Source organism: Nanorana parkeri, unplaced genomic scaffold (genome assembly GCF_000935625.1).
Source record: "Nanorana parkeri isolate BGI_ZX_2015 unplaced genomic scaffold, ASM93562v1 scaffold516, whole genome shotgun sequence".
NCBI classification, from domain to species: domain Eukaryota; kingdom Metazoa; phylum Chordata; class Amphibia; order Anura; family Dicroglossidae; genus Nanorana; species Nanorana parkeri.
Genome location: NW_017306784.1, coordinates 967115 through 987518, shown reverse-complemented (window position 1 = coordinate 987518; position 20404 = coordinate 967115). Strand labels below are relative to the sequence as shown.

Genomic DNA, 20404 nt, shown 5'->3' with positions numbered 1-20404 from the left:
TGAGCTCCTGCTCCTCATCCCCGCTCCTCATAGCAAGGCAAGGACAGCCTCCCACGTGTCTTTCCGGCAGAATCCGCCTGTGGCTTGCCAGGCTGCCAGTACATTGTCCAGATTTAAAGATGGCCGCCGCGCTGTTGCTGAGCGGCGGCCATCTTAATGAGTAACCAACAGACTGCCAGTGACACTGTCACTGCAGCCTGTGCTGCCTGGCTGAGCCCACAGCTGATCCATCCAGCGCCCGCACGGAGGGGCGCCGCGCCCGCGGGCGCACAGTAAAGATGATCTCCGACTCCTGATTCCGCCTGTGGACTGGCCTGCCAGAGTGCCAGTACTTTGTCCAGTTTTAAAGATGGCCGCCGTGCTGTCGCGGCGGCCATCTTAATGAGTCATTCATAGACTGCCAGTGACACTGTCACTGCTGTGCTGCCTGGCTGAGCCGACAGGTAAACTGTCAAGCGCCCGCACGGAGGGGCGCCCGCGGGCATTTATTAATAAGTTTTTTTTACTGAATCTGTGCCGGTCGCCAGGCGCCCATGTTGCTATGGCGCCCTGTGCGACCGCACAGCCCGCACACCCCTAAGGCCGGCCCTGGTTCCACCAGAAACTGTATAAGAAGGGCTAGATGTTAAACGTTATTAATTAATACCCTATATAAAGGAATTAAAACAGCAAATACATTTCTAGATGAACTGGAGCCAAGTGTGGTCAAACATATGTTCATGTGTCGTTATTACATTTTATTTTGAGGGATAATGTGTTCCTGTTCAATGGGTCCTACTACCTGTAGATACAGGCATTGGTGATTGACACAACATGTGCCCCATCATATAACAACCTGTTATGGGAATGAGAAACCTTCACCTTGTTGAGGACTTGTTGATGCATGTACCTATGCCACATTTTGTCATGTCACAGGTACATCAGGAAAAAAGAGGAATTATTAAAAGAATTAGTTTTGCCATTCAATGAAATCAACAGGACTTTAGAATGTACTTGTGATGGACAAAAAGCCCATCCCATTCTTGAACATAAATATTTGCAAGAATGAAGCATATGGGCTATACATCAATTTACACAGAAAACACACTGCAGGAAACACCATTTCCAACCTAGACACCTGATGCAGCATAGCTTTGGGACAGTATCTCTGAGTTAGGACGAACTGTACAATGTCAGAGTGTAACACTAGCAAAGGTAATGGTTGCTACCCGTTATGAATCACAGCTGCGGACATGGATGCACATTCAATGGAAGCAGGGGTCTTCTGGGAAACTGCAGGTTTTAGGGAGTTGTGGATGATTCCCAATTAAATATAGTAGAAGTCTATAGTACTGTATGCTGGTGATGCAATGCCTTTGGGTAAGTAAAAATCAGAACAGTGGTACAGGTAATCTGTATTACATTATACAGTACTGTTTAATCCGTTTCAAGGAAGGTATAAATGAAATAACCAGGCTGACATGCATTACATGCATCACACTTTAGAAACGCATGTGCAGGAGGAAGTCGCATAAATAGATATATGTTGGAAACGGTATTACTTCATACAGGTAACGCAACATATTCCATGAGAAGCAGTCTAATACTCACTATACAGTAGTGAGTATCTTTCCTCTGACTCTCGGTGTCAGCGTGTTTTATTTCTTCACTGATAGTGTGCACACTTTGTACTGAATTAGGCCCAGGGACAGATATATGTCGGATTCTTGATGTCCGAGTCCACAACATGTAGTCCCACATATATGATACAAGCGTATATTTTTAACATGAGTCACTGTGATAAGCCTCTCAACGGTACTGGATAACTGATACTATGTGAATTCGACAGGCAAGTAAGCAGCTGCAGTGTTATTATACACAGAACTATAATTGCGATTAGCTGTAGATTTAGGTATCAGGTGACTGCTGCGAGGGGTTAAAGGAGAACTATGGGGCCAGGGCTTTTCCCGGTAGTTCTCCTAAGGGTAACGGGAGGACACAAACTAGCGTCCTCCCGTCAGCCAAACCTCAGTATACAGCGAGCTGCAGCTTGCAGTATACTGAGACGCCGCAGCTGAAACGATCCCGACAATTATGTCTGGATCCGCCCAGCTGCGTGAGTGACAGCTGGCTCTGCCAGCTGTACCTGCCCCCTCCCCCTCCGTTCCGCCAGTCAGCGCTGGAGGATCGGACAGGGGAGGGGGGAATCCAGTCCCTCCCCTGTCAGGGCTCTCTGCAATGACAGGATCGAGAGGTGAGCGAGCGCGGGTATGTGCTTGCTCACTTCCCGATCTACTGAGCCGACATGTGACAGTTTAATTGTCACAGGTCGGCTAGAACTATGAGGATGAGTGAAAATCACTCACCTCATAGTTCTCCTTTAAGTCCTTCAGAGCATGCAAGCCGAGGATGGATGAAGGTGATTCCCTGGAATCAGCAAGTCTAGTCACAAGTAGTTAATCCAGAGTGGGAGTCCAGGATGGCAGGCTATAAATCACAGTGGCTGCAGGCTTGGAAAGTATGTTAAACACACAATGGCTGTAAGTCAGGATGCAGAGTACAACCAGAAAGGCTGCATAACGGGACTGCAAGGAAGTCTCTTCAGCATGGAGAGCAGTGTGACAACATAGAGAGATTGCTCAGTGTCCACAACATTACCAGGACACTGAGCAACTTCAAATCTCGCTTTAAGCCGACAGTCAGCTGGAGGAAGGAGGAGCAGTGTGACGTTGTGGGAGAGGGTGGTGCCGAACCCCGTTCTCAGGGGGTGGCAAGATAAATTTGTTACACAGAGACTTCGAGAGACAAGCACATGACTTGAGATTAAGATTAGGAGCTAGGGGGTACTAGGACAAACAATTGATATAAATGTTTTTAAAAAAACATTCTCCATCTTAAAAAAAGAAACTCCTCAATCAGTCAAAAGATGGAAGAAAATAAGTTTTGAAATGATAAGGTTTAATTTTACGTGCTCAAGCTGGCATAAGGAATTGAACAGCATACTAAACAAAATTGCCATTTGCTGAGACTTAATGTTTCCATCTCTCAATATGTACTTATCATTCCACAAGATTATTATTATTATACAGGATTTATATAGCGCCAACAATTTGCACCGCACTTTGCAATATAGGGAAGACATTACAGTTACAATACAATTCAAGACAAGATGGTAAGGAGGGCCCTGCCCATGAGGGCTTACAATCTAAAAGGGAGGGGCAAGTGATACAAGAGGTGGTAGCTGTGTGGAAATTAATTGTTTGAGAACGTGATGGTTGAGTGGTTAGGTTGCGGTGGGATAGGATTGTCTTGAATTGTATTGCGATTGTAATGTCTTCCCTATATTGCAAAGTGCGGTGCAAACTGTTGCCGCTATATAAATCCTGTATAATAAAATTAATAATAAGCAACTAATTGCTTCAGCTGGGAATTCTCTCTCTCTCTATATATAATGTATGTATGTATGTACAGTATGTATGCATGTATGTATGTATGTTTATATATATTATATATACTTATATATATATACACACACACACACACAATACAAAGCCCATCCCATTTTAAATTATTTCAATGAATGTACCTTGTTTGTTTTGTTTTTGTAATATTTCTGTAAAGTTTATTAATTGAGTAGAGGTATTCCTTCCTGTATAGGGTGTGTTTAGGTGGAAACCTTACAATACTTTGATTTAAACTCCATTCCGGGCTAATTTTGAACATAAACAAAGACATAGACCCCTTTTACATGGGCTTTCCGAACAGGTCTGCCTGTCAGTTTTTCAGGCGGTGCTGATCGGAAAGCCCAATGTTAGTCTATGGGCAGCCAGATCTAAATGGATGGACAGATGTCCGTTTTGATCCAGTTATCCCCAGCTCTGGCTAGGACTGGAAAAACAAATGGATCAGAGGTCTGTTTTGTTGGACCTGATCGTGTCAGATCAGGGGTAACCAAATGTAAACAGATCCCAGTCCTTTTAGATCCGGCTGGCCATGAACATGGGTTCGTTAAAGTCAGATTTTTCCTACATTGCAATATGAAGGAATAAAAACTGCACAGACTTGGATGTCACAGCGGTGACATCTCTTCCGATCAGGAGGATCCCTTCCTGTCTGGACCGTATGAAAGGGGCCATTAATAAGACCACATTTTTAGCAGAATTAGGAGGATTACAACTTCTATGTTTTTAGAGTTCGATTTTCATGCTTTCCTCTTACAGTGACAACTGCACCCCCTCATTTCTTGTATAGGCATCAAACAGAAATTCTGGTAAAAATCTCACCAATAGGGTCAAAGACAGAAATAAAAAAAAAAACCCCAAAAACCTGAACTCAATTTTTATTCCTCCTATTCCATCCTAAATGATCTAAAGCCATTGGCTAGAGTTAGGCTTTTAATCAATTCAACTCTGACTGCTTTGTATATAGTAAGCTGCAGTATTAAAAAAAATGTTTTAGGGGCTAGGAATGCTTGTGTGCAGTATAATGGAAAGAGGTCATCAGGATTTACTCTGGGTATCACACTTGTCCAACAAAAACAAAAACACACGTCTAAGGGGGTTAGTCACAAAAGGGTGAAGGGTTTGGAGAAGGCCGGAGAAGTGAACAATTTAGGCCAAAATAGCCGATTTGGAAAAATTCTCCAATTCAGCTCACTTTCCAGTTCAGCTATGTTGTCCTAGATTGTTCACTTCTCCTGCCTTCTCCAAACCCTTCACCCTTTTGTGCATACAGTAATCCCCTAAATATGTCATGAAAAATGAGGTCAAACTATTACATCATACTACATTATAACATCATTATTATTTTATATACTATGAAATTTACTCTCAATAAAGGAATGCTTGCAGATTATTATTTTTTTCTTATGCCTTATAGATGATTTTGAAGAAAAAGAAGACAAATCTACTGACATCTTCGGTATTTTAATTTTCTTTTATTTGGATTACATGTGTCCTTTGCCACAGAGCAGTGCTTTTATAAAGTAGATACTGGATCCAGAAACTGAGTACTGGATACAGTACATTGGTTTTTGGGGTCCAGAACCTTTATGCTAACCACGCGCATAAGAATTATCATGCAAATTCAACTACAAACCAGCTTTTAAATGTTTAGATGGATCAAGGAAACAAACTGTTTTGACCATTTCATGGTTTAAGTAGAAACTGTTTGTTTTGGGATGGATTGATCAGTTTGTTCATATTTTAAATAGAAAGCTGATTGACAGTGGCTGAAGTTGCCCAAAAATCGCTGTGTATGACCACACTTAAAGTGTATGTAAACCTTAAAGCAGAACTCCAGGCAAAACATTTATTAACCCTTCCATTGTGGTTACCCCCACACTGCTCGTTTTGGTCTAGGGAGGAAAATAAAAAGTTATACTCACCCAATCCCCTGAGCTGGCTTGCACTTAAACCAGTCCTTCCAGGCTTACTCCCCCTCTGCTGCAGCGGTCTAAGGTCCCTGAGTCATCATGTTCTATACTCTGTGTATAGGACATGAGGATGCCGAGGGACATAGTTAGCGCTGTCACAGTGGATTGAGCAAGTATAATTGTATTTTCCTCACTAGACCAAAGTGAGCAGTTAACCTGTCGTCCTGTCCTAAGGTGATAACACTGCTCCTCCATAGATTTAGTACAGTGACTGAGCTTTAGGAATGAGGTCCAGAGTCGCGGCTACTCTGGGCTCATAAAAGTAAAAAATTTGAGGTTCTGTCAATTGTCAACGCAGGCAAGTTTTTTCAAGGCATAATGTATTGCTGCTCCGTTCCCTCCCTAGAAAAGGGGGGTACAGAGCAGCAATAGTGACTGCACTGAAGCTGCTGTAGAGAAATCTAAAAAACTGTACAGGGAGACATTAGGGTCAGTTACTTTACTTGAATTCTGACTGCTAGCTCTTTGAGCAATCAGCCTAATTGCTGCCTTTTATGTTCCCATTATTGGGGGATGTTTGGATTTAATTCAAGTTTGTGGTTGAATTGAGCTCTCTAGTCATGTTTAGCTGCTGGCCCATCTGTAGCATTTTCTTTGCATTCCCAAAAGTGACCTTTGTTTCAGGGGTGATAATTCACTTGATTCTGACCATCTGTACTTGGAGCTACCTTTTGTTCAAAGCACACTGCTCCGTCATTTAAAAGAAAGAAAACACTAAGTACAAGAACTGTAGCCCGTAATTTATAGAATCTGTGTATTTTCAATGTAGGCCTTGAAGCCGCATGAAAAGACCATCTGCCCATTCCCTGGTATTCTTTTGATTCAATTTTAGCATTGGCACATATTTTCCATGGCAGTGCCTAGCTTCCTGTCCATTTTGTTTGACAATAGCTTCCTTATTAGCACTAAAATTGGTTTGATTTGTATAACAAAATTCACCTCTCATAGATTTCAATGGGGTTGTGAACGTCAAGCCAAATTAGAGAAAAAATTCTAAAACCGAACCCAGGAAGATTTGCTCATCCATGGTGAGCATTGTCACCCTAGGGCAGGGTCAGCAGGTGAAAATAAAGGGAACAAAAAAGGAAACTAATACAGCCATTTGGTCTTAGACACCCATTACATTTCCCTTACACGTGCCCTCAATCTTAACCTAAAATGAACATTTAATCCAACCTCTTAATTTAACCCTTAGCAATTAAAGCAGGAATCTCTTTCTAGTTTTGGTTAGAGCAGCGAAAGGATAGAATTTAGCAGGTTTTTTTAGGTAAAAAATAATAGGTGCCTCCTGAAACAAGATTCTTGACTCAGTAAAGGAACACACATGGAACTCCCTGTTGTTTCTAACTCCCTTTTAATTATGAGTGATTTCAATTTCCCAATATGTCCTTTTGTTTTGACAGTATTCTGTAGTACTCCACCAAACATTCCACATGCAGAGCTTGATGAAGCTTCTCTTGGTCAGAGCCTCTTCTTTATCGAATCAATTGTTACTTACGAATGCAAAACCAATTATGTAAAAATTCCTGGCGCTGAAAGCAAGGCAATGTGCTTGAGCAATGGCACCTGGTCTCTTCCTGACACATTTTGTAAACTCAAGTGATATTACTGTTTTTTGAATAAGCTTTCTTTGTGCAGATGACATCAGCTCGGTATAATGATGAAACCCCTTTAAAGTGCGGTACAATTTTGTTTGTGAAAACATTTCATTCTAACCTAAGCTGCCCTGAACAAGTGTGCGATACGGGAATCGCAAGTGACACTGTTTGGATGACGCATTGCATAGGTGTGAATGGGGATGTTTTGATAATTTGTTGAATTTATTGTATTTACTACTGTACATATTTTTACAAAGCTTTTGTATTACAAAGCACTAGGGATGCACAGATACTACCAGGGTTGCAGCGGTTGCAGCTGGGACCTGGCTCTGGCACTCTACCACTGTCCTGAAACCATTAGTCTGTATTGATTTAGACAATAAACAAAAATGTATCAGTACTCGTACTCGTAAGTACTCGGCAAGTACCAGTACTCGTACTCGCAAAACTGGTATCTGTGCATCCCTTTATTTATATTTATAAAAAAAAATCGTACATTAAAACAGAGATGCACAAATCCCAGGAGCTCCGTGTGCTCCTTACAAATGACAGCCGCCTCCTAATTTTTGAATTTTTCTCTAGTCTAGTCTTGGAGCTCAAAGCATCGGTACTTGTACTTGTACAGAGTACTGTACTTGGTATCTGTGCAACCCTACAAAGCACCCAACACATTTTTTGTAACAACCTACTATTTCTTCTAAAACCAGTTCCTTATCTACACTTTACAGGTCTTAGACATAAATTTCTTTAATTGCAGATTAAACCTCTTTTCTTCCATTCACAAGGGATACCTTTAAGAGTTGTGATGATCATTAAGTAGACTGTGAATATTGTATATACTTGCAATGGTGCAGCACTATAAGTAATAAATACGTTCAAACTTAGCCCGATCTGACACTACAAAAAAAAAATATACCTCTGATTTGATCCAGTGCATTGTTCAAAAATACTACAAATACATTTAATATAATGTGATAAAAAAGTATACAAATAAACACACTACAGTGTGTGCGCTTCACAATTTTAATTGTACACATTTTTCAGGCTAGATATTTAGTTAGGGTGCTGGTTGCTGAGGTTCTTTAACATTAGCACAGAAGGTTTTTCCTTTAGTTTTATTATTATTAGCGAACTGTTCACTTACCTGTACATACGTACTGTGGCAGTGCATGGCAATGCCACGGTGGAGTATGGAAACTTTGGCGCCCAGGAATCTCAGCCAGAGGGGCTGTAAATGAAGTAACCTGACCAGAGGTTCAGTGAAGCAGTGCACAGAAAACTAAGGCTGCAGCCGTAATAAAACATAAAGGTAGTGCTAGACATACACTACTGTAGTTTCTCTGTCTCATTCAGCCCCATGGGCTATAGGAGTATTAAGAGATATATTAGTATCTGTTTGCATTTAATATTTTACGTACATATGTACAGGTAAGTGAACAGTTGATAAAACACGTATTCTGTAAAACTGGGATCATAAAAGTAATCTGTACATATAATAACACATTTTTATCTGTTACCAAAAATTATATATAGAAATGTATAAATATACAGATAAATATATATTAAATATTATATGTGATTTTAGCAAATTTCTGCAGTTCTCCGCCACGAATGGATTATGCACAACCTACAGATTCATCTCTGGCTCAGACTACATTCCCTAAGGGTTCAACAGTTACTTTCAGTTGCCGACCTGGATATACACGTAATCGTGGAAGTATAACTATTGCAACATGTCAGGATAATGGCACATGGTTACTTCCTAGAATAAATTGTCAACGTAAGTTTCATATTTAGTTTTTCTATAGTTAACAGGTGATGAAAATACATTTCAAATATGTTCTGTGCTGAAAAAAAAAACATCTCTGCTGTTTCCTCTCTTACAAAATCCTCAACAATATATTAAACAAAAGACACTGCACTATCTCTAATATTAAACTCTAAGTGCATAAACTTAGTGACAATTGTACAAAATGTTCACTCCAACTTATATATAGTCCATATAAAAATATTCCCAAAATTTATATGATCAAAAATAAATGTGATGAAATCCTTGTGTTCACTTTCTTTACATCAGTGAGTCAAATAATCATTGCATATAAAGTTCCGCAATCACTCGTGACTTCTGTGCGTCCATTCTTTTAACGAGGAATTGAAGCACAGAAGTCACGAGTGATTGTGGAACTTTATATGCAATGATTATTTGTCTCACTGATGTAAAGAAAGTGAACACGAGGATTTCATCACATTTATTTTTGATCATATCAATTTTGGGAATATTTTTATATAGACTATATATAAGTTGGAGTGAACATTTGGTAATGCACTTAGAGTTTAATATTAGAGATAGCGCAGTGTCTTTTGTTTAATATATTGTGGGAGAAGTTTATATAGCTTCTCTCTATCTCTGAAGCTGTCAACAGGGTGTTATTGAGGAGTTTGGGGTAGAGCACTATAGCGCGGATAATCATTTGTTTTGCTAAAATCCTCAACAAGACCGCTAAAGTTTGGACAAATACTGCTCTTTGCTTTACAGCAGCCAATATGGGGCATTGTACAAATAGAACCAGCTTCACCTTTTGCAGCATCCAATATGGGACACCATACAAATAGAGCCAGCTAAAAATATATCTGTTGTAGTGCTGTACTTTCAAGCGGTTAACATTTTTTTTATTTTTTCCTTCAATATCTCAGTTTCCTTCAGTAGTCTGAGTTATCATAAATGCCTACATAAATTAAATTTGTTCTCCTTAGAGAAGAGACGCTTAAGAGATTACATAATTGCAGTTTACAAACTCATCAATGGGGACAACAGTATTTGCAATTCACTACTTAAACCAAGAACCCTGAGGAAGATGTGAGGGCAGAACAAGAAGTTGGATGTGGTATACAGCGCCGGCTTTCCTCTCTCTGCTGCCCCAATGCCAGGTTCCTCAATGCGCCCCCCTGTATGCAGGGTGCATACAAGTGATCTCGGCGACAATGCCAAGATCACTTGTACAAAACAAGCGGCGGCTTCCCCGCTGTACATTTAGCCCTGCTTGCCCAAAGCAAGGCTAAATGCAGAAAACAACTACCCGCCCAGTGCCCAGAACTGCATGTCCTGGGTGTCGGGGATAGGAATTCCACACCCCTGCTGCCCCTCTACTCCCTGCTGCCCCAAGGCCGGGCCTCAGTTGGCCTTGTGGGAAATCCGGCCCTAGTGGTATACCTTTTTGATGTTAAGCTTGATTAAAGGACCCTGCACGGTCCTGAAAGCGCTTGCTTCCAATTGACAATTGTTCAAATAAAATGAACTTTTGGTGATCCTGAAAGGATTTTCTTTGTGCTGGTGACATTCTTCTCAACAAAACCTATGTGATTAGCGGCGCCATCATACGGATAATAATACTTTTAAAAAAAGCAGGCCCGGCTGCTATATATAGCTGATCCCTGGTACTGTTCCCTACTGATCCAGCAATGCAGCACCACTCCACTTCCTATGAGCTTAGGGTATTAAATGCAATCAAACATAACTTGCTAAAGACAAATACCCTGTTTAAAAATCTAACAAATTCACCTACCCACTCAATAAAAGATAATGAATTAGAAACTCTGGCAGTAGAGAGCTGCAATGGCTGATGATAGGTGTAGGAGATGCTTCCAATAAATTCCTTCTAGCTGGATTTTTACAACCCCCAGGGAAAAAAATGTATCGACTCTTGCAGTGGGGCTACCTCCGCACTGCAGGGGCTAAGTGCTGGTTTTTGCCTAGGGTGAAAAATAACAGTTATACTCACCCGTTCCTCGGAGATGGCCGGCTGTGACATCACTCTCTCCTGCCTATTTCCTTCTCTGCTGCAGCGATGTTATGCCCCTTGGTGTCCTGTGTATAGAATGTGATGACTCAGGACCTTAGACCACTGCAATGGAGGGGGAGAGAGGCTCTAGGGACCGGTCTAGGAGCAAGCTGGCTCGGAGGATCGGGTGAATATAACTTTTGTTATTTTTGACCCTAGACAAAAACCAGCACTTAACCGTTGCAGTGCGGGGGGAGCCCCACTGCAAGGGTTAATAAAATGTTTAAGAAATATAAATGGATGTAAACAGAAATGTTTACCTTGCATTCTGCTTTAAATAAATAAGTAAAATGATCTTGTCCCCTTCTCCTGACCATCAGCTGATTGTTTATAAAAAATACATAATTGACATCATCATCCCCACTGTTTTTGGCCATAGCACCCATTTTCTCTTTCTTATTTATCTGGCTTTTGTCTGAGTAAAAAAGGACACATGGGCACTAGAAAAAAAACTAGTGAGTTAACTAACCTTAATGCTGAAAATATGCTATTTGCTAACCAATAAAATATAAAATGTTGGTAGACAAAAGTACATTTATTCAAATATATACATTAGACCTAAAAGGCTACAACTGACGAGACACATAGATTTGGGTCCTACACAGGGAAAGTTTGGGGCTATAAAAATGTACAGTGTCTGTCTGATACACATATGTGTGGAAGTTTAAATAGCCCTGTTATACATAGACCAGATCATGAATTAGGTATTTTAAATACTGCGGTTTTGTGTTTTTTTTTGTGTTTTATTTAATTTAGGTAGACAATGTGGTAATCCCGGGGAAGTAGAAAATGCAGACATGGAAGCTGAGAACTTTCTTTTTGGCTCTAAAGTAACATATACTTGTAATGCAGGGTAAGATTTATATTCATAATCAGTATAACAAAATGATGTAAATATCCTGCAGATGTTTATTAATGTTGCTTCAATTCAGCAAGCAGTAAGCAGATTAGAAAAGTCTTCCCTCAAAAAAACAAAACACTTTTATGGTAGAGGAGTCTACAGGCGATATTAGTAGACTCTTCTCTGCTTCAATGCTTAAATGAGCAAAAATACACTTTTTCTACCATGTACAGCTTAAAAAAGACAAGACTCATTAAGGCCCCTTTCGCATGGGTGCTCCTGTTCGGTCTCAGCAGGGGATATAGACTGATTCCCTGTTGCGTCGGATCAGAACAGAAACTGTCACATCCATGTAATTCGGACCCCTGAAATCCTTATGGGCAGCCAGATGTAAACATATGTGCATCTGTTGATATCTGCTGACATCTGTATAGGTCCACGAAAGCGGACCTGGATTCAAGCTTATTTCATTTGGTTTGATGAACCTGAACAGACCCGGATATAAATGGATGTAAACAAATTTAAACAGGAGCTCAGGATCTGTCCCTAGGTATACATTGCAATCCATTTTTGATCCATCAAATCATGGGTAAAAAGATGACTGATGTACACCTGTGTGACAGGAACCTTAAGAACATTTCTAAATAAGAATGTACTCTGAAAAGAATAGCTGTTTAGTGTAAGGTTACCAGATTTTCAAAAAACAATCTGGGGACATCATACTGAACACAACTACTTTTAACTATACCCGAAACATACACCATTTGTAGCCACACCTACAAGCTACAACCTTCATTTTTAAAACACCCTCAAACAATTGGTCAGATTTTTGGAACAAGAGGCATTTGAGATATAAAAACATAATAAACAGATTTAAAATAAGAGGTAAGATATGCATGCATTATAAGAAGGGATGCCTTGAAGGTATTAAGATATTGAGAAAAATGCGGTCCTGCCTGCTGAACACCCGTTGGCATAGCTAATAAAGTTAGTGTCACTTCACACTGTATGTCTTGTACACGATACAAACCCTACACAAGATCACCAGGGTGCAGCAAACTTTTTTAGGAGATAAGTTCGCAAAGACCTAATGAAAAGTAATGAAGGTTTAGTCAGGTCAGTAGTATATAACGCAGCATTCAGAGATCAGTAGTAGGTAATGGAGAGTTCAAGGTCATTAGTATATAACGCAGAGTTCAGGGGACATTAGTAAGTAATGCAGGGTTCAGAGCTCAGTAGTAAGCAATGCAGGATTCAGAGCTCAGTAGTAAGTAATGCAGGATTCAGAGCTCAGTAGTAAGTAATGCAGGGTTCAGAGCAAAGTAGTAAGCAGGGTTTAGAAATCCATAGTAAGGTAGAGTTCAGGGGTCAGTAGTTAATAATGCAGAGTGCAGGAAATAGTAATAAATATTGCAGAGTTCAGGGGTCAATAGTAAATAATGCAGGGTAAAGGGATCAGTAGTAAGCAACTCAGAGTTCAGGGGACAGTAGTAAGTAAAGCAGAGCACATGGGACAGTAGTAAGTAATGCAGAGTGCAGGGGTCAGGAGTAAGTAACAGAGTTCATAGGACAGCAGTAAGTAACACAGAGTGCAAGGGTCAACGGGTAAGTAACACAAAGTGCAGGGCACAGCAGTAAGTAACGCAGGGTTCAAGGGTCAGGAGTAAGTAACGCAGAGTTCAGGGGTCAGAAGTTATGCAGAATTCAGGGGTCAGAGTATATAAATGCTTAAACATAACATGCTCTGGGATTGCCTAAAACTTGCTAATCCTTTAAAAGTGGCATTTTTCACAAACAGTGTCATTAAAAAGGCAACTATGGGGTAAGTGTGTTCCCCTATATTTCTCTTTAGGGTCACGGGAGGACATATACTAACCTCCTCCCGTAACCCAGTATATAGCGGACTATACAGAGAGTGCCGCAGCCAGGACGGATCCCGACAATACTATCTGGATCCACCCAGCTGCGTGAGTGAAGCACGATCTAGAGGCAGAGCCAGCTGTGTCTGCCCCCTCCACATCCGTTCCTCCAGTCAGCGCTGGGGGGGGGGGGATCCCTGCGGGGAGCGGTGGCTGACAGTCACTGCTCTCTGCAGGGAGAAGATCGGAAAGTGAGCAAACGACAGTATGCATTCGCTCACTTCCCGATCAATAGAGCCGACCTGTGATAGCTTCTTTGTCACGTCGGCTGGAAATCACTCACCTTATAGCTCTCCTTTAAGTGGTGGTAGCACTACTGCCACAAAATGTCAGATACCTACAGTGTCCAACTTCTGTTTGTAAACAAACCAGGGAATTAATTATTTAGCAGCAAAATGACAGATTTCCCCCCTTCTCCCAGGCTTCTGTTTGTAAACAAAGAGGTTGGTGATCCTGGGTGATGTGCTAGATCATATTTGGTCAATGACCTCACCCATAATCCCTGGTTCCTTTATTTACATACAGAGGGAAATCTGTAATTTGTGACGCGACTGGCAGCAGATGAATATTGACGGGAGCATTAGGTTGCCATGCTGGTACATTATTGTGAAATGCACTAACAAACCAGCCAGGGATTTTTCATTTTGGGGCGGTAACACTACCACCGCACTAATACTAGTTCTACCATAGTAGACAGAATGACACAATGCTACCGCAGTAGATAGAATGGCAAATCCCTGACCAGTCTTAACAACTATGTAACTATATCTTAGTAACTCACACACAACCACATAGGTTGAACTCGATGGACCTGTGTCTTTAATCAACCATAACTTTTATTTAACTACTATGTAACTATGTAAGTTCCCATTCGTAAACAGATTGGGATTGTGGGTAACATCATTTACCATATACACTGAGTGGCCAGATTATTATGACCACCTGACTTTTGTAGGCAAATTAGCTATAATTATCTATAATTTCGCGCTGCAGTTGCTAGAGGGCCAGACCATTATAAATAGGGAAGCAGATTGTTTACCACGACAGTAGAAGTGATTTTTTCTGAAGATATGGGTAAACAACGCAATTTAACAGCCTTTGAACATGGGATGATTGTTGGCGCTCGGAGCCATGGAGCGAGTATGAGCAAAACAGCAGAATTTGTTAAATGTTCAAGAGCAGTTGTTGTTAAAGTGTTCAAAGACTGGACTGTCAGCCGAAAACCTGGGTCTGAACATGCGAATTGTGGCCGTCAGCGACTAGTCAATGTTACGGCAGCACGGAGAGTGGCAAGACTGGTACAAGACAACAGAAGGGCAACAGTGCAGTGTCAGATTCCTCAAATCACCTTTCAACATCTCGGGGAGTCACGAGGCGGCCCAACGAAGTCATCTCGTGGAGTCATCTCGTGGCCCAACGAAGTACTGATGGGGTGGTCATAATAATCTGGCCACTCAGTGTATAGTCATGACCCTTCCCCCTTGCAAGACACCTTGTGGGGCAGCAATAGCAAGAGCCTCATCCCCACAACCTGTCCCCAAAAAGGGATGTGGGTGTCTGCAGGGGATACTTATCAGAATCTGGATCAGAAGCTCTCTTCAGAATGAGGGTGCCACAGGATATTCACCCATTTCCCGGGGTAATGCATATACAAGATACTGTAAATAGTATCTTTGCTACCCATTAATAGTTAAAAGAGAAAAAGTAAGAAGAAACACCCACACTGTGAAAAAAGTCCTTTATTTGAAAGAAAAAAAAAAAGAAAAAACACAGCCCCCTATGTAAAACCAGCAGCAATCATGTTATCCAGCAATGTAAAATCATGTCAATCACAATGACCTTCTAACACGATGACCCACCATGCCTGATTATATTTACTGCTACTCCCGTCACAAATAACAGATAACAGGTTGGCTGCTGTATGTCAAAAAAATGGACGAGGATGTTGGGTGACTTCGTTGACCTAATATGATCATGACCATATTTGACATACTTGCTGTTTGTTCACATACAGAAGCCGACCGGGGAACTGTAATTTTAAAACAGTAAAGCTGCTGTCATAAAATTATAGACATCTGGTTGATGTTTCTTTACAAACATTAGCCAGGGGTTCAGGAGGACCAGCTGGCAGAATATGGCCAGTTTTTTCACCTGCTTACTGAACTGTGAACACACTGGGTTCAGATCAAACTCATGTTTAACTTGCTCCGAAGCGTATCCCTACAGGTCAGAATGTGAAGCTCCCTGTGACTTCATTGAAGAACAAGGCACAGATCTAGAGATTTTAGGCAGTGCTCCCTGGAAAATGTAAATTAATATTGTAAGTTCTTTAAAATGAAGTACTGAAATAAGAAAAATTACTTCTATAAAAATGACTTGTGTTTACTGCACATGGTAGTCACTTACAAAAGTTTTTTTTTTTCAGGGAACCGAATTGAAAAGTTCGAAAATTACACTCTACTAATTTTTGTTTTTACATCATGCAGATACAGGATGATAGGAAGGAGGAACTACAGAGAATGCCAAGCAGATGGCACTTGGAGTAACGCGCTCCCTATATGTGAAGGTAATTTAAAATATAAATGTAGGAATTGTATTCATATTAAGTATTTCAACCTTTTAATGTTTTATGTGTGTAGAGCAACCTCCCATTTGTATACATTGTCAATGGAACAGTTCTGAATGTCTACTCCAGGGAGCAGAGTTTTCCAAGAATAAGAATAGATTACAAAAAGAGAGTGAATAGACATAATTTGGGGATTCAGGTTTGATTTATCATAAGATTTGAATCCGATGGCAGGTTGAAAAATTGATGTGACCCTTCGGGAGCTAGTGGCTTCCCCTTGCATACTTGGTGGTTGTGCCAATTGAAACATTTCCTCTTCTCATGGCTGCCCAGAGATTGGCCTCTGGCTTCTCCGACCTAGTTTGATCATTTGTGAACACAAACTGAACCAGTACGACATTCCTTCTCTCTGATTTATAAGTCCTTGATTCAGCAGGAGGAGGGGTTCCTTCCCTTATTTTTCTTGAAGTGGGAGCAAGATCTGCACCTTACTCTCTTGGCTGATCAACGGAGTGATGTGCTGTACTTCTCTCCTTTATGCTTTGGTAGCCAGTAGGATACAAGAAAACAATTATTAACTCCTTTCCTGCTGGCATACGGTACCCCAGTTTTAAGACTGGATCCACTAGGAACCTTACAGTTGAGTCATTGGTTTGTTATCCTGGTTATATGATTTCTTCCCTTGCTTTCATCTTTGAAAACATGTGTTAAAATTGATCTGTATGACTTTATCAAATGAGATTAATAAATGTCTAGTCATATTACTTGTTACTACTTAGTATAATGGTCTTAACCTGTTATGTACACAATATGTGAAACAGTTTACCTCATAAGATAAAAGTAAGTTTGATAAAGTATGGCAGCTCTGGTTTTATCACTTGAATACAATGTAACACAATGTAATCCAATTGCAACACAATGTCATTTTTTTAAGGGTGCCCACTATGTCGAGGTTGCCATGTATGCATAGTTTTTTTTAATGCCTATGTAATAATTTAGATGAGTGCTAATGCATTCATCTTTGAACATGACTGAACAATAGACATGTAAATTTATTTTCCTTCCAAATGGATATTCGTACGAATTTCGTGAAAGTAGGACATTTAAAAACATCCAAATTTTCCAAATTCTAACGTGTTAGAATGCGCATAAATCTGAATTCCGAAATCCAAATTTCGTTCAAAGGGAAACTAATGCGGACATGTTTTCTGGCCAATCAGATGGTTTTTTTTGTCTGTTGGGGGTTGCATTACAGGTACACTCATGTGACTGTTTCGAAAACGATCCAAAATCCGAATAAGGAACCGAATAAGATTTTGGATCTGAAATCAAAAAGAAAGACAGAAATACCTGAATGGGTTCAAAACGAAGCAATTTGTTTGTGGGTTTACATGTCCGCTGAACAATTAATTTGTTGTGTATACCTTTAGTTTGGATATAGGATAAATTCTCTATGTAGATGTCAGTTTTCAAGTGTGTATTTCTATCTGATAACTATATCACTTTTATGGCCCCTTTCTGGGGAGTAGCATAGTTGTATTATGCTGCTTTTCTACCCCAATTAACCGTTTTAAAGCAAAAATAGTTGGGGACTACTAACTGTTAAGGTAACAAACACTTGTATCAAGAGTACATAATGCAGAGTGTAGCTTACAGATGCACCGATCAGAACTATGTAATGTATGATATAGATGCCTCCCGCCATGTTTGTACGGATCTATCACCTTCTGACTGGAGATGAGCAGGGTGATTTGATTTAGACTAATACCATGCTGACTGCTTTAGTGAAATTTGCTTTAACAAATACATGGCTTGGTTTACCACTTTTTTGTTAACTTGAATGAAGGTTAGGATTTGGATTCCCCTTTTCAATATATACCATCAAATTCTCAGCTAACGAGGGGCTAATGTTTTGGCATAAGAGCAGGTCCGGGATGTTAGGAGTTTCCCTAACCATCAGGAGCAATTTTAAACCCATTGCATTCTTTAAAACAACCATACGGTAGTTTTTTTCCCAAAAACGTCAAAGCGTTTTAGCAAAACTTTGGAAAATGAAAAACTCTTAATTGCACTAAACCCTAATTCTGACAGATGTGATTTGAATGAATAGCTACTTCACACAATATTCTTAGCTTTTTTTATGCAATCAGTTTCATACACCCATGGGATGGTCAAACATTTCGCTAGCGGGGAGGGAACAAAGCCACCTGCTTATTCTCACCCTGGCTAGTGCTGATAGGAATATATAGGTGATTGCTAATGTCCTCTCTTTACAAATATACTAGCTATATACAGTATGTTGTGATACAACAACTTCAACCTCTCCTGTCAATGACCTGGGTGTAATATGCAGATCAAGAGTTCCTGTTTCACTAGCCATATACTTATCCTGGACAGTGATTCAGATACTAGAGGCTAGGCATTGTAATCGAGCAGATAACTTTGTTCAGAATGATGCCAGCAATCATAAACTGCAATGATAGAGTTTCAGTACAGGTTCCTTTTAAGCTTTCTTTCAAACTATAAGGGAAAAGATCAAATGATCACTTGCCTGTAGTAAAAATATGTTTATTTCTACTCATCATATATACTGGAAATGTCAGAGAGAACAGAGTATATTGTAACCTATTTTAGTAACCTACTAGTGTTTCTAGTAATCCTTCCCTATTTTATCCAAAATTTCTGGCTTGTTATTACCATTAACTGTACTGTGTTTGGATTTATTTTACAGAAATATTAGTTTGAGATTTATTTCGCTCTAGATTAATGTATCAGGCATGGTAAATTGTTCATTTTTTTATCACCACAGTGTTTAATTCATTAGGAATTTGAAAATGTTTTAAGTAGAATGTACATTTTTAATACAGGTTCTTATTTGTTTGATTTCAGTTCAGTTATGCCCATCTCCACCAGAAATCACCGATGGTGAAATGTATCCTTTTAAAGAGGAATATACCTATCTTGACTCTGTAACATACTCCTGTAAAGGAAATTTGGCACTTATAGGTGAAAAGTCCATATCATGTAAGGAGGATGGACAATGGAGTTCAGAGGCCCCTAAGTGCAAAGGTTAGAGATATACATATCTATGTATTGTAAAGTAATATTGCACAAATATCGAAAATGTCCTTACTTTTCCATTTGGAAAAAAAAAATCTGTCCTTGCACTGCAAATGTTAATTACTAATTTTGTCTAGGGGACCTTGGTAAAGCACTTTTACTTACCTGATCTCCCACTGGATCTAAAACCGGCACCCACAGCCTATTTCCCCCTCCTCTCTGGCTGTTGAAGGCCCACTAGTGTCATTAGATTTGATGCCCATAGCGAGGGGCAGTCCACAAGCTGGAGCAGAGGGCAAACAAGTGAGTGCCAACCGACAGGGGAACATGGATCAGGTACGTAAAAGTGTTTTACAGTACCATACCCCTAGACGAAAAAAGGAGTTAAGCTGTGCACTGCAGGAGTTGCCCCACTGCAAGGGAATTTTTGTTTTCTTTGTACATGGAGATAGAATTTAGGTGCTACTTACAGTTCATGCAGATGCAAATTATTTATGAGACAAAGGGAATGCTTTTTTCATGCAGTACCTTCAGTTTAAGGCTGGCCTCACACTATTGCGTTGCGGTAATGTTTGGTAAAATGTGTGTTTTACAATACGGTACTACAGCAAACAATAATGCACAGCACTCTGTGCATAGCAGTGGCATTTATTTGAAATGACATCCCAATGCAGCACAACAGTAGGTGCCCATGTACACACATTGCATTGCATCCATAATACATTCTGCCTCTGTTGCACTTGAATCCCAAGCAGCGTAGTCAGCCCTGCCTGAGTTGTCTACTGCTGGACTACATAACACAACTCCTCCTCATCTTCATAACATTCTGTAGTCCAGCAGGAAAAAAACTCAAGCAGGGCTTACAGCACTGCTTGGAATTTCAGTGCTGCTGGCGCAGCATTGTCAGCTCATTAGCGGAAGTCTCACTGGATTAATAGCAGACTCAATAGGGATTTTTAAAGAGAGAAAGCATGGGGTATGCATTGCAAAGGTATACTGCTTTTTTTTGTTTCTGCCCAGACAAACACTTTAGAATGTTACCAAGTCCATGACATATGCCACAACCCTGTAATTTTGGAGAGACAAGACTCGACTGGTTTTTCAAATTTGTTTGCTATTTATTCTCCATAAATACCAAGGAAATTAAATATATGTATCCACATTTTCT

General features: G+C 40.2%; 1 protein-coding gene across 1 annotated transcript; it reads left to right on the top strand.

The window, feature by feature from the left end:
- The first annotated feature begins 2388 nt into the window (after positions 1 to 2388).
- On the top strand, positions 2389 to 19250 carry LOC108790952 (complement decay-accelerating factor-like). Its single transcript, XM_018561315.1, has 5 exons — positions 2389 to 2398; positions 4858 to 4899; positions 11607 to 11703; positions 16097 to 16176; positions 19066 to 19250. Exons 1-5 carry the CDS (start codon positions 2389 to 2391, stop codon positions 19248 to 19250), a joined length of 414 nt encoding a protein of 137 aa, XP_018416817.1.
- Positions 19251 to 20404: the final 1154 nt, after the last annotated feature.